Source organism: Micropterus salmoides, unplaced genomic scaffold, assembly GCF_014851395.1.
Source record: "Micropterus salmoides isolate LMB-PRFRI ecotype aquatic unplaced genomic scaffold, ASM1485139v1 Ms_hic_scaffold_15, whole genome shotgun sequence".
Classification (NCBI taxonomy): Eukaryota; Metazoa; Chordata; class Actinopteri; order Centrarchiformes; family Centrarchidae; genus Micropterus; species Micropterus salmoides.
The window spans coordinates 28,558,841-28,571,795 of NW_024040596.1; the positions used below are offsets into that span (position 1 = coordinate 28,558,841).

A 12,955-nucleotide genomic window follows, 5' to 3' on the forward strand; every position below is an offset into this window, starting at 1 on the left:
AAAATAAAGCTCCAACTCATATAAGGGTACAGTACTATTCTGAGGTAACAAAACAAGGGGTCAGAGGTCAAATTCTATGGAAGGGTTCAGTCCCTACATAACCACTAATCCCTGCTCTCCCATTAGGAGGTCATTGACCCTCTGCCCTGCTGCTTCAGTGCTATTTTAAACTGTTATGAGTCAAATGCACAAGCCGTGTACACTACATATGCCTATGAACGCTACCTTTGGCCCAACGCTCAACCCATCCTCGATGTTCAATGGTCATGAGTGCCCCATATCTGCTAGCCCATGTATCTATGTTACGTACCGGTAAACATAACTTACTGCAAAGCAAATATCAGTTTCTTTTATTAAAGTTGTCCTGAATGCATTGCGCTACATTTGGATCCCATGTTGGTGCCCCTTAATTAATCATCATTACGAATTAGTTTAGTGGTAATAATTTACTTAATACTAATCCCTATCTTTGATATTTAATAACCAAAATACCCTACTAGATTGTCAACAGAAAGGGAGCAACACACAGGGAGGATTGGAAAGAAAGTGATGAAGATGATGATGGTGATAGGAAGAAGAAGAACAGAGGAGGGACATCAGTGTCCAACAGAGACTGAGAGCGAGAGGAGAGGAGGGACAAACTGAGTGTAAGAAAGAGATAAATCAACTATATGATAAAGAGTTCTGGTCAGAAGCTGCCAGAGCTGCAGCTCCTCTTTTCCTCTTCTCTCTGTCTGATGGAGGTTGATGACGGAGCAGAGCTCTGCTTTCCACAACTCCTCAACACCTCCTGCAGGAAGCCGACACTTCCTCGGTCCAAAGCTGTATTTCTGGACAGTCTTGTGTTCTCCATCTCTCTGCTCACTGTGGCTCTCAACCTGCTTGTCATCATCTCAGTCTCCCACTTCAGGCAGAGTTTAATCTCTCAGCAGAAATATGAGATATGTACTTTTAGCTAGCACAAGTGTGTAATGATACGTTTGTCTTTTCCTCCAGGCAGCTCCACACACCCACCAACATCCTCCTCCTCTCTCTGGCTGTCTCAGACTTTCTCGTGGGCCTCCTGCTGATGCCCGTAGAAATTCTCCGGAAAACATCCTGCTGGTTTCTTGGTGACTTCATATGTTATCTGTATATTTGTGTATCATGCAGTATTCCCTCTACCTCTGTAGGAAACATGGTCCTCATATCACTTGACCGCTATGTTGCTATCCATGATCCTCTGCATTATACCACCAGAATCACTGAGAGAAGAGTTAAACTCTGTGTTTGTCTGTGTTGGTTCTGTTCGGTTTTCTACTGCAGTGTAGTTCTAAAAGATGACCTGATTCAACCAGGGAGGTATAATTCCTGCTACGGAGAGTGTGTGATTGTAGCTGACAATATTACAAATGCAATTGACCTTACTTTGACCTTTGTTGTTCCAGTTTCTCTCATCATCGTTCTGTATATGAGAGTGTTTGTAGTGGCTGTGTCTCAGGCTCGTGCCATGCGCTCTCACATTACAGCTGTCACACTCCAACATTCAGTGACTCTAACAACAAAGAAATCTGAGCTGAAAGCAGCCAGGACTCTTGGGGTTCTTGTAGTTGTGTTCCTACTATGTTTATTCCCTTATTATGGTGTGTCTCTTGCAGGAGACAGCTTGCTGAGTACTTCTTCTGTTATTATTGGCCTCTATCTGTTTTATTTTAACTCATGTCTAAACCCTGTGATTTATGCCATGTTCTACCCCTGGTTCAGAAAATCAGTTAAACTCATTGTTACTCTTCAGATTCTGCAGCCTGGCTCCTGTGAGGCCAACATACTGTAGAGAGACTGTGGTGTGAATGAAATTAGATCTGCTTTACAAATTTAACAACTTAACAATGGTTTATGTATATATTTACTAGTTGGTGGAAGCTGAAAACTGAACATTGGGATTTTAATTCCTATATCCTACAAATGTCACAGGAGAGGTGGGAGTACACACTGACTGTTGTCCAAAACAATGTGAATTTTGGATCAATACTTTGTGCTACATATACATTTCCTTTTGTATATAAATTGTTTTTCATAGACACATCTGCAAACTCAAATGAATTAATCAGAACAATTTATAATTTATTTTAAATGCAAAAAGCTAAATAACTGACCCAGTTCAAACATTCAGAAATCTGAATAATCAGATCACAGAGCAGAAATCCTCTTCATCTATAGGAAGGAACAGTCTAAACTATATCATAACCACCATTTCTCTGTTCAGTATTAACATATTAATAGTCTTTTCTCTCAGTAAACCTTTCTTCAGACTTTTGGCGGAGGGAAACAAAACAAAAAACACACCCCCAACAGAAAAACACAAAAATATAGATAAAATCAGAAATACAATGAATTTTGGGGTTCAAAAGTATTACACCTTATCATGTATAGTGAAATCCAATGTCTCATACCTTTTTAGGCTGTTGTTAAATAAAATTAAAATTAGAAAAAATACATTTATGAACGTTAAAAAATACAAAAACAGGTATAAGTATTAAAATGATAAAGTGTACTTGTAAATACAAGTACATGTGGCAACTGTAAGGAAAACTATACAATACATTTTGTACAGTCTTTAGTGGGATTAACCTTTTTAAGGCAGGCAGGGTTTTTCTTTGTCTGCCACACTAAATGAAGGAATACCATTCAGCTCATTTAGGCATAATCTAATGTGTAATGTTCATGTTCAATGTTCATTATATTTATACAAAAACATTACATGGATGTTTGCATGCACTAAGGGACTCGTGTCTTTCAGTGCATGACACTAATTCCAACCTACTTAACAGTAGCGCTGCAACTAATGATTATTTCTATTATCGATTAATCTCTCAATCATTTTCTCGATTAATCGATTAGTTGACTGGTCAGAAAATGGTGATCTGTGTTTTTCCAAAGCCTTGTTTTTTTCACAAACCAAATATATTCCGTTTACTGTCATAAATGAGCAAAGAAGCAAGAATATATTTAAGAAACTGGAGTCAGAGAATTTGGACCTTTTTAAAAAATGATTTAAAATAGTTAATCATATCAAAATAGTTGCTGATTCATTTAGTAGTTGACAACTGATCAATTAATTGGCAATTCGTTGCAGCTCTACTTAACAACCAGGTGTTTTAATTGAAGAGGCATGAGCATGTATATTAATATTACTGAATTTGTCCTGATATGAAGGAACCGGATAGACAGAGTAAAATGGGTTGCTTGATGAACAATGGAGTAGAAAGTGTATGACATGATAATAATCTCACAGAAAGTTCATTAGAGAATCATGTAATGACATTATATATATGTATACCCTGAACAAAATTATAAACACAACACTTTTGTTTTTGCCCTCATTCATCATGAGCTGAACTCAAAGATCTAAGACTTTCTCTATGTACACAAAAGGCCTATTTCTTATTCATTGTTCACAAATCTGTCAAAATCTGTGTTAGTGAGCACTTCTCCTTTGCCGAGTAATCCATCCACCTCGCAGGTGTGGCATATCAAGATGCTGATCAGACATGCATGCATGGGGATTGCACAGGTGTGCCTTAGGCTGGCCATAATAGAAGGCCACTCGGAAATGTAATGTAATTGTAAGTTTTGAGGGAGCATGCAACCATAAGCTGTCTCCAAAGGCGTTTCAGAGAATTTGGCAGTACATCCAACTGGCCTCACAACCGCAGACTCCACATCCAGCATCTTCCCCTCCAAGATCGTCTGAGTCCAGCCACCCAGACAGCTGCTGTAACAAGGGGTCTGCACAAGCTGTCAGGAACCATCTCAGGGAAGCTCATCTGCATGCTCGTCATCCTCATCGGGGTCTCGACCTGACTGCAACTTCACACAGCCATTGAAGAGGATGGACCTACATTCCACAGGCTACAATCAACAACCTGATGCATGAGGCAAATGGTGGTCACACCAGATACTGACTGGTTTGTTGTTATAGCTTCACTTCTGTGAGATAAACACTGGTGAAGAAAATAATTTTTTTGTGCCAATGAGGCCACTGTCAATATTATTAACAAAGGTCGCACATCATTTCCATTTATTAATAGATTTGTTTTGCGCCTTATGTGGTCATCTGTGTTAAGGAACTTTATTGTTTGAGCAGTTCATATTTCAGGCTTGGGTAAAAATATTGCTGATTCCTTGATACAAAATGAATTTCAGAAATGCCTGGAGGCAGCCCCATCCATCCTGATCTTCCCCCATTCATTCAAATGAAAAGCAATTCACTTTTTTAAATTATTTAAAGTGGTTGGGGGCAGACACTGTCACAATGGGGTTATGGGTGGGCAACTTCTCTAATGGCTTCAGCCCCCCGCAACCCTGTAAGCAGGATAAGCGGTTGACGATGGATGGACGGATGGATGGATGGATGGATGGAACTTCTCTAATGGAAGTGCAGAAAAGCGTGCAGGACTGCGAATTTGCCTTCTGGTCTCATCTCAACTAATAAAGGTGGACAGATTTCTAGACATAACCCCAGAAAGTCCGCCAGTTGTCTTTAAAGCCCAAATCGTTTCGCAGGACACCACCTTGACAGCCAGCGATTGAATGATGGCATGCAGCTAAACATGTCATCACTGCACAGAATTTGCTGGGGCCCAAAGAAAACTAGGGAGCCCAATATTGTCTTTACATATTTATAACAACTCAACAATATTAGTGACCTCCGACTGGTGTAATCGGGAGTTGTTATCGCTGACGTGAAACGCTACCAGAAACAAACAAGCACCACTAACTGGAATACACTATTCATATAATACACTATACCACAGCACCTCAGCCAATGTTCCCACTGAGTGGAAGTCATTCTGCCCCAAGTGAGGTGTGACTGAGGTGTGAATTGAACATTATAATGAGAGAGAAACGATTTTGATGGCAGATCACCACAACAGACAGAATGAGACCATGGATACCAGAATTGAAATAAATTTTCTGAGAGTTAATGCGCAGCTCCCTTGCATTGACTGGCAGTTGGAATTTATATTAAATCAAGGAGTAGTGTCATAATGAATAGTGTCATAACTCGCTTGTCATAAGTCAAATGAAAAAGAAGGAAGTCAAGTCATTTATTTATGTTTATTTATATTATCTTATATATTTATTATTTACAGCAAATATAGACTCCATGTGATTCAAAACAATAAAAGAACAATGGCGCATGGCATGACTAATCCTAAATAGAAGTTATAGCTTGTATAATCCTATATAAGTATATGTATATGTGTACTGATGAGAAGATAAAAGCAGAAATATAAAAACCTCAATGAACATGAAAGCAAAAAACAGATAAGACAAATCTATATCATAAATCTATTGCCTCTGTGCATTTTTTTGTTCCAATATAATTGTGTATTTACATTTACTCATTTGGCAGATGCTTTTATCCAAAGCGACTTACATTTGAGGAACAACGAACAAGCATCAATAAAGCATCAATACTGTAAGAGATCTAAAAGTGACAAAACATACTAGTAAGGCCTAGAGAGAATGTACAGCATCAATGGGGTAAATTTCTAGAGAAAGAAGTTAGAGTTAACGAATAGTGAAATCAATACAAGAGAATTGTAGAGATAGAAGAAGAAGAGCCCAGGAAGTGCAGAGGTTAGGGGTTAGTGATGTTATAAGAGGTGCTAGAGTTAGAGAGGGACGCCCCTGCTCTGATGGCCTGTGGTACTTTGTTTCACAATTGCGGTTGTGTGACAAGTTAAAATAGAACATATTAATAATCTGAACATAAGATAATTAAATACAGTAAATTCATGGTCTCCATCCATCCATCCTCTTATCTGGGATCGGGTCGCGGGGTAAATTCTTGGTCTGTGATTTTAAAATGTGTACTGATGTTAAAAAACGGTAATACATTAATCTGCAGAAGTTCATAAGAATTGCCTAAAACCATAAAATTGGGTAATATAGTCAAAATATGTCATCTGATTTAAAAAGGGTTAAAACGCTAAAAAGTGGTTTATCTTGCATTGTTTATTTTGTTCGTGAATATGTCATTTGCAGTGTTGGGCAAGCTTCTTGGAAAATGTAGTGAGCTAAGCTACTAGCAAATCTACATAAAATGAAGCTTCACTACACAGAAGCTACCCCCCATTGAAATGTAGCAAGCTAAGCTACAGCAACGTGGCAAAAGTTGCTTAGTTACATCAAAGCTACTTAAAAATGTTTTAATATTTTATAGATATATAAAATTGTTATTTTATAGTTATATAAATATATATACACACACACACACACACACACAAGTGCTGGTCATATAATTAGAATATTATCAAAAAGTTGATTTATTTCAGTAATTCCATTCAAAAAGTGAAACCTGTATGATGTATACATTAATTCCACACAGACTGATAGATTTCAAGTGTTTATTCCTTTTAATTTTGATGATTATAACTGAAAACTAATAAAAAAACCCAAATCAGTATCTCTGAAAATTAGAATATTGTGAAAAGGTTCAATATTGAAGAGACCTGGTGCCGCACTCTGCACCTGCAAAGACCTTTAAATGGTCTCTCAGTCTAGTTCTGTAGGCTACACAATCATGGGGAAGACTGCTGACTTGACAGCTGTCCAAAAGACGACCATTGACACCTTGCACAAGGAAGGCAAGACACAAAAGCTAAAGAGGCTGGCTGTTCACAGAGCTCTGTGTCCAAGCACATTAATAGAGAGGTGAAGGGAAGGAAAAGATGTGGTAGAAAAAAAGTGTACAAGCAATAGGGATAACTGCACCCTGGAGAGGATTGTGAAACAAAACCCATTCAAAAATGTGGTTGAGATTCACAAAGAGTGGACTGCAGCTGGAGTCAGTGCTTCAAGAACCACCACGCACAGACGTATGCAAGACCTGGGTTTCAGCTGTCGCATTCCTTGTGTCAAGCCACTCTTGAACAAGACCCAGCGTCAGAAGCGTCTCGCCTGGGCTAAAGACAAAAAGGACTGGACTGCTGCTGAGTGGTCCAAAGTTATGTTCTCTGATGAAAGTAAATTTTGCATTTCCTTTGGAAATCAAGGTCCCAGAATCTGGAGGAAGAAAGGAGAGGCACAGAATCCACGTTGCTTGAAGTCCAGTGTAAAGTTTCCACAGTCAGTGATGGTTTGGGTGCTGCTGGTGTTGGTCCACTGTGTTTTCTGAGGTCCAAGGTCAATGCAGCCGTCTATCAGGAAGTTTTAGAGCACTTCATGCTTCCTGCTGCTGACCAACTTAATGGAGATGCAGATTTCATTTTCCAACAGGACTTGGCACCTGCACACATTGCCAAAGCTACCAGTAGCTGGTTTAAGGACCATGGTATCCCTGTTCTTAATTGGCCAGCAAACTCGCCTGACCTTAACCCTATAGAAAATATATGGGGTATTGTGAAGAGGAAGATGCGATCCGCCAGACCCAACAATGCAAAAGAGCTTAAGGCCAATATCAGAGCAACATGGGCTCTCATAACAGCCGAGCAGTGCCACAGACTGATCGACTCCATGCCACGCCGCATTGCTGCAGTATTCAGGCAAAAGGAGCCCCAACTAAGTACTGAGTGCTGTACATGCTCATACTTTTCATGTTCATACTTTTCAGTTGGCCAACACTTCTAAAAATCCTCTTTTTGTATTGGTCTTCAGTAATATTCTAATTTTCGGAGATACAGAAATTGTGATTTTCATTAGTTGTCAGTTTTAATCATCACAATTAAATGAATGTAATGAATTAATATAATATCCACTTTTCCCTTTTTGAATGGAATTACTGAAATAAATCAACTTTTTGATGATATTCTAATTATATGACCAGCACCTGTATATAGACACACACACACACACACACACACACACACAGTAAAGGCCTAGTTTATATTGAACTAACTTCATTACACAGTAGCAATAGAAGAAAGACTAAAAACCTGCTCCAAACAGTGTGTGCGTGAGACAGCTAAATAAGACACACACAAACTCTCATACTTAGTGCCATATCATTGCAGCTAAATGTATTTCCACATGCAACAAACGGAGAACCATTGTTGTTTCTATAAAGTAGGCTAACTTAATGAATGAATGAGTGAATTTGTGCTCTGGCAACATTGCAACCTAAACATTCTTGGCAATTGGTGAGAAAGAGAGAGAGATCTCATCTCATGGAAACAAGTTTCTGCCAGTGAATATCACTATCCTCCTCACTAGAGGAAGAGCTGTCCAGGCTGGACCCTGATCCTTCTCAGAAGAGGTGTTACAATAATCACAATAGAAAGTAAACTCAGTCTGCTTTATTCCCCTGCATCAAAGTTGCAGACATCAGCCCAAGTTATCGGTACGTGATGTCACCGTCACACGGAAGCGCGCTACTCGGCCAATAAAAGAGCTTTGTTACTGAAAAGCTATTTGATTCAGAAAATAGCAACGCTACCACAAAGCTACTGAGAAATGTATTTAAACTAGTAATGGCGCTACTTGTAGCGACCTTCCGTCTCCGCCACATGCCTGGGGATGTTGCGGTATTTTCCTCATTAGAGTAAAAGTTCTCGGTGAGGAAACATCTCTTTTCACTCTCATGATTAGTCCTCCCAATTTTCAGGGGCGTAACATTTTGGAGGAATCACTGGGATTGCTGTCCAGATGTCCAGTGGCCACAACCTGGTTGCTGAATTCTGAGCCGGCTAAATCCCCACACCAAACCCAGGAAGGCTGCAATGAGGAAAGTGTTGCTGTTTGAGGAGAGCTCGAAGCTGCTGGTTGAGTACATGTCACCTGAGGACAGGCAGAGATCATCAAGTACATTAAAGATCATCCACTTCAGAGTCAACTTGTTCACAGTCAAGGTTCCCTTGTCCTATCAACATGATGACAACCCTGGAAGAGCTACAGGAAGAGAGTTGTACACCCTGACTAAAGACAATTTACTGGAAGTTTGTGATTTTCTCAACATATCAGGCAGTCAAAGGGCAGATGTTAAAGGAAATCAAAAAGGAAATCATAAAGGAAACCGCATATCACTGGTGACTCATATTATGAAGTATCTTGAGAGAGAGGAAGTAGCAGATCTGGAAGACGAGGGAATGTCGATTGGTTGCTACTGAAAGAGAAAATTGCATGTATGAACAGTGGCATGGATAACGGAACAGCACCGACTGAACCTGCTAGAGAAACAGAGGAACAAGGAGGTGCAAATCAAAGACAGGGATTGGGAATTGAGCAGGTTGCTACAGTTAATGCCACTGTCAAGGATTTTGTACACCACCCCACAGCACTGTCAGTCCGCAAGTAAGCAAGTGTTGTAGTACTCGAGACCGGTCCACTTTTTGATGGTCTTGGTCTCGTCTCGCTGTAATCGGGGCGCTGTAATCGGGGCTACCTCTCCAGGTTCAGGTTACGCAGCTGCTTGGAACCCCACCTAAGGCTTCCCACACTCAGATGCTTTCTGCGGTCCCACTTCCAAGAAAAGAGTGCCACAGAGCTTTATAAGCAGCTAGCTTCAGAAGCACCCCTCAAAGCTTTCTAATGAGAGTCTTGGATCTAAGGCAAAGTACTGTTTGCATCGCAAGAGTCAGAATCAGGGCTCAAGTATGACCCAGCTCTAGTCCAGCACATGCAGCCCCTCCTGCTAGACACTGAGACCACAGATGAGCTTTTGCTTGAGAAGATAAACATTGCCTGTGCTACTGAGACAGAAAAAAGAAACAAAAAGAGCTTTAGTGCGCCACAGCCTGTTACAAGTGTAGTCCAGTCAAAGGAAAAGCCACTTGCAAAGAGCCATGTGCATGAAGCCAAAGTGAAGGTACCCCCTGAACAGAGTTAGCAGAACTTAAGACAGGTGACGCTTCTCTAAAAAGGCCTTAGTGCAGAGATAGCTCAGATTAAAGAGACATAACAGCAGCCTATGTTTCAGCCATAGCCATATGCCCATCCATCAGTCAGGATTCCAGCCACCTGTACCAAAGCAGCAGTATTACCACAACTACAGCCAGCCCCAAGCACCTGCACCAACACAACCTCAGTGTGCACCTCACCTGCAACCTAACCACTCTGTATACACTCCAAGGAGGTGCTTTGTTTGCCAACAGACGGCCCTCAAGACACATCACCTACGATCATCTTGGCATTCTTTCCTGCTACAGTATTCAGCCACCATCACAGCTGTTACCTGTCAATCATTGGTCTAGAATAAATCCCCTGGATGCCACTACTTCACCCATACTGCTTCCATCCATCATGTATGTAAGGACTGTGACAAGCATGAATCTACAGCATTAACATGTTGCATAGAACTATAAACTGCTTGCAGATTGCCAACATAGACAATTCATGGCCTGTTTCACAGGCTGTTCACATAGATCATTGACACTGACAGTAATAATAATAAATTTAATTTGTATAGCACTTTTCACGAACTCAAAGTCGCTTTACAGAGCAGATAAAGAAACAGCTAGGGATTGGCAGAGGTGAAGAGATGGGTCTTAAGGCGGGACTGGAAAATGGTGAGGGACTCAGAGGTGCAGATTTCATGGGGGAGGGAGTTCCAGAGTCTGGGAGCTGCCCTGGAAAAGGCTCTGTCCCCAAAACTGCGGAGCTTGGACTGGACGTAGATGAGACCGGATGGATCTGAGGGACCGTGAGGGTTGGTAGGGGGAGATTAGGACAGTAAGGTATGAAGGGGCCAGGTGGTGTATGGCTTTGTAGGTAAGGACCAGGATTTTGTATGTGATCTGGTGAGAAATGGGAAGCCAGTGTACTTGTTTTAGGACTGGAGTGATGTGGTGCCAGGATTTGGAGCAGGTGATGAGTCGTGCGGCTGAGTTCTGGACCAGCTGGAGTCTTTTTATGTAGGTTGAGCTGATACCAAGGAGTAGTGATCAAGAGAATGTGGACAGACTGCTTATAGACTATTTATACAGTGGCAAATCAACAGATATGGACTGTGTGAAGAAGGACTGTTGGCTATATTTGAACTGTGACCCATCCTTTGTTAAAGCACCAGCTTGCAGAAGAGGACCTCTAATGTCAAGTTCATAAGAGACTGTTTGATATGACAGAAAATGTTTGGTTTCATGTCGGGATGACATTTATTTTGGAGGAGAGAGTGTGACAAGTTAAAATAAAACATTAATAATCTGAACATAAGATAATTATAGTCAATTCATGGTCTGTGATGTTAAAATGTGTACTGATGTTAAAAAACGGTAATACATTAATCTATTAATATCCTCATTAGAGTAAAAGTTCTCGCTAAGGAAAATCTCTTTTCACTCTCGTGATTATTCCTCCCCATTTTCAGGGGCATAACAGTTGTAGCCCTTCCGCACTCATGAATTGAATGAGTAGGCTCTGGGTTTGTTTACTTACTTATTTTAGGTAAAATGTTAAGTATTATTTTGGATCTCTGCACTGTATTCCAGTTAAGCACTAAACACTACACATCTGTGAATAATGAGGCACGTACTCAATCACCACTTGAAACAAGGTATAAAGTATAAACAATAACCCTCCCTTTAATAAGGAATAATAAATTATAAATAAAATAAAACACAATGTGTTTTTCTGGTTTCAAGGCAAATTAAATACAAATTGCAGGCTCTTCACTGTACAAAACAAAAAATCACACCCACAGTGTGTCAATCAAAATTCACAGTTTCATTGCTTAATGAAATGATTATTAAAGCCGGCAAATCCTAAGTTAACACTACGTTGCAGGCCTGTATTGATGCTGGGGAACGTGTGACACAAAACTTAGTACCATGTACAAGATGAGCTGTATGTAGTCCTCCTCTCCAGCTCGTGATAGTGAAACTTTTTATATATATATTATATCCATTCATTACACACAGACTGATATATTTCAAATGTTTTTCATTTAATTGTGATTATTAAAACTGACAACTAATGAAAACCCCAAATTCAGTATCTCTGAAAATTAGAATATTACTTAAGACCAATACAAAAAAAGGATTTTTATAAATTTTGGCCAACTGAAAAGTATGAACATGAAAAGTATGAGCATGTACAGCACTCAGAACTTATTTGGGGCTCCTTTTGCCTGAATACTGCAGCAATGCGGTGTGGCATGGAGTCGATCAGTCTGTGGCACTGCTCGGGTGTTATGAGAGCCCATGTTGCTCTGATATTGGCCTTCAGCTCTTCTGGATTGTTGGGTCTGGCGGATTGCATCTTCCTCTTCACAATACCCCATATATTTTCTATAGGGTTAAGGTCAGGCGAGTTTGCTGGCCAATTAAGAACAGGGATACCATGGTCCTTAAACCAGCTACTGGTAGCTTTGGCAATGTGTGCAGGTGCCAAGTCCTGTTGGAAAATGAAATCTGCATATCTATAAAGTTGGTCAGCAGCAGGAAGCATTAAGTGCTCTAAAACTTCCTGGACCTCAGAAAACACAGTGGACCTACACCAGCAGATGACATGGCACCCCAAACCATCACTGACTGTGGAAACTTTACACTGGACTTCAAGCAACGTGGATTCTGTGCCTCTCCTCTCTTCCTCCAGACTCTGGGACCTTGATTTCCAAAGGAAATGCAAAATTTACTTAAAAAGTAAATAAGAAAGAAAGAGTAAGAAAATAATTTTGGACCACTCAGCAGCAGTCCAGTCCTTTTTGTCTTTAGCCCAGGCGAGACGCTTCTGACGCTGGGTCTTGTTCAAGAGTGGCTTGACACAAGGAATACGACAGCTGAAACCCATGTCTTGCATACGTCTGTGCGTGGTGGTTCTTGAAGCACTGACTCCAGCTGCAGTCCACTCTTTGTGAATCTCAACCACATTTTTGAATGGGTTTTGTTTCACAATCCTCTCCAGGGTGCAGTTGTCCCTATTGCTTGTACACTTTTTTCTACCACATCTTTTTCTTCCCTTCGCCTCTCTATTAATGTGCTTGGACACAGAGCTCTGTGAACAGCCAGCCTCTTTAGCAATGACCTTTTGTGTCTTG

The 12,955-nt window shown here is 40.5% G+C and overlaps 1 protein-coding gene across 1 annotated transcript; it reads left to right on the forward strand.

Moving 5' to 3' along the window:
* The first annotated feature begins 671 nt into the window (after positions 1-671).
* On the forward strand, positions 672-1,813 carry LOC119903560 (trace amine-associated receptor 13c-like). The gene is made up of 2 exons (XM_038719813.1): positions 672-910; positions 997-1,813. The coding sequence occupies exons 1-2, from the start codon at positions 672-674 to the stop codon at positions 1,811-1,813; spliced, it is 1,056 nt and encodes a 351-aa protein (XP_038575741.1).
* Positions 1,814-12,955: the final 11,142 nt, after the last annotated feature.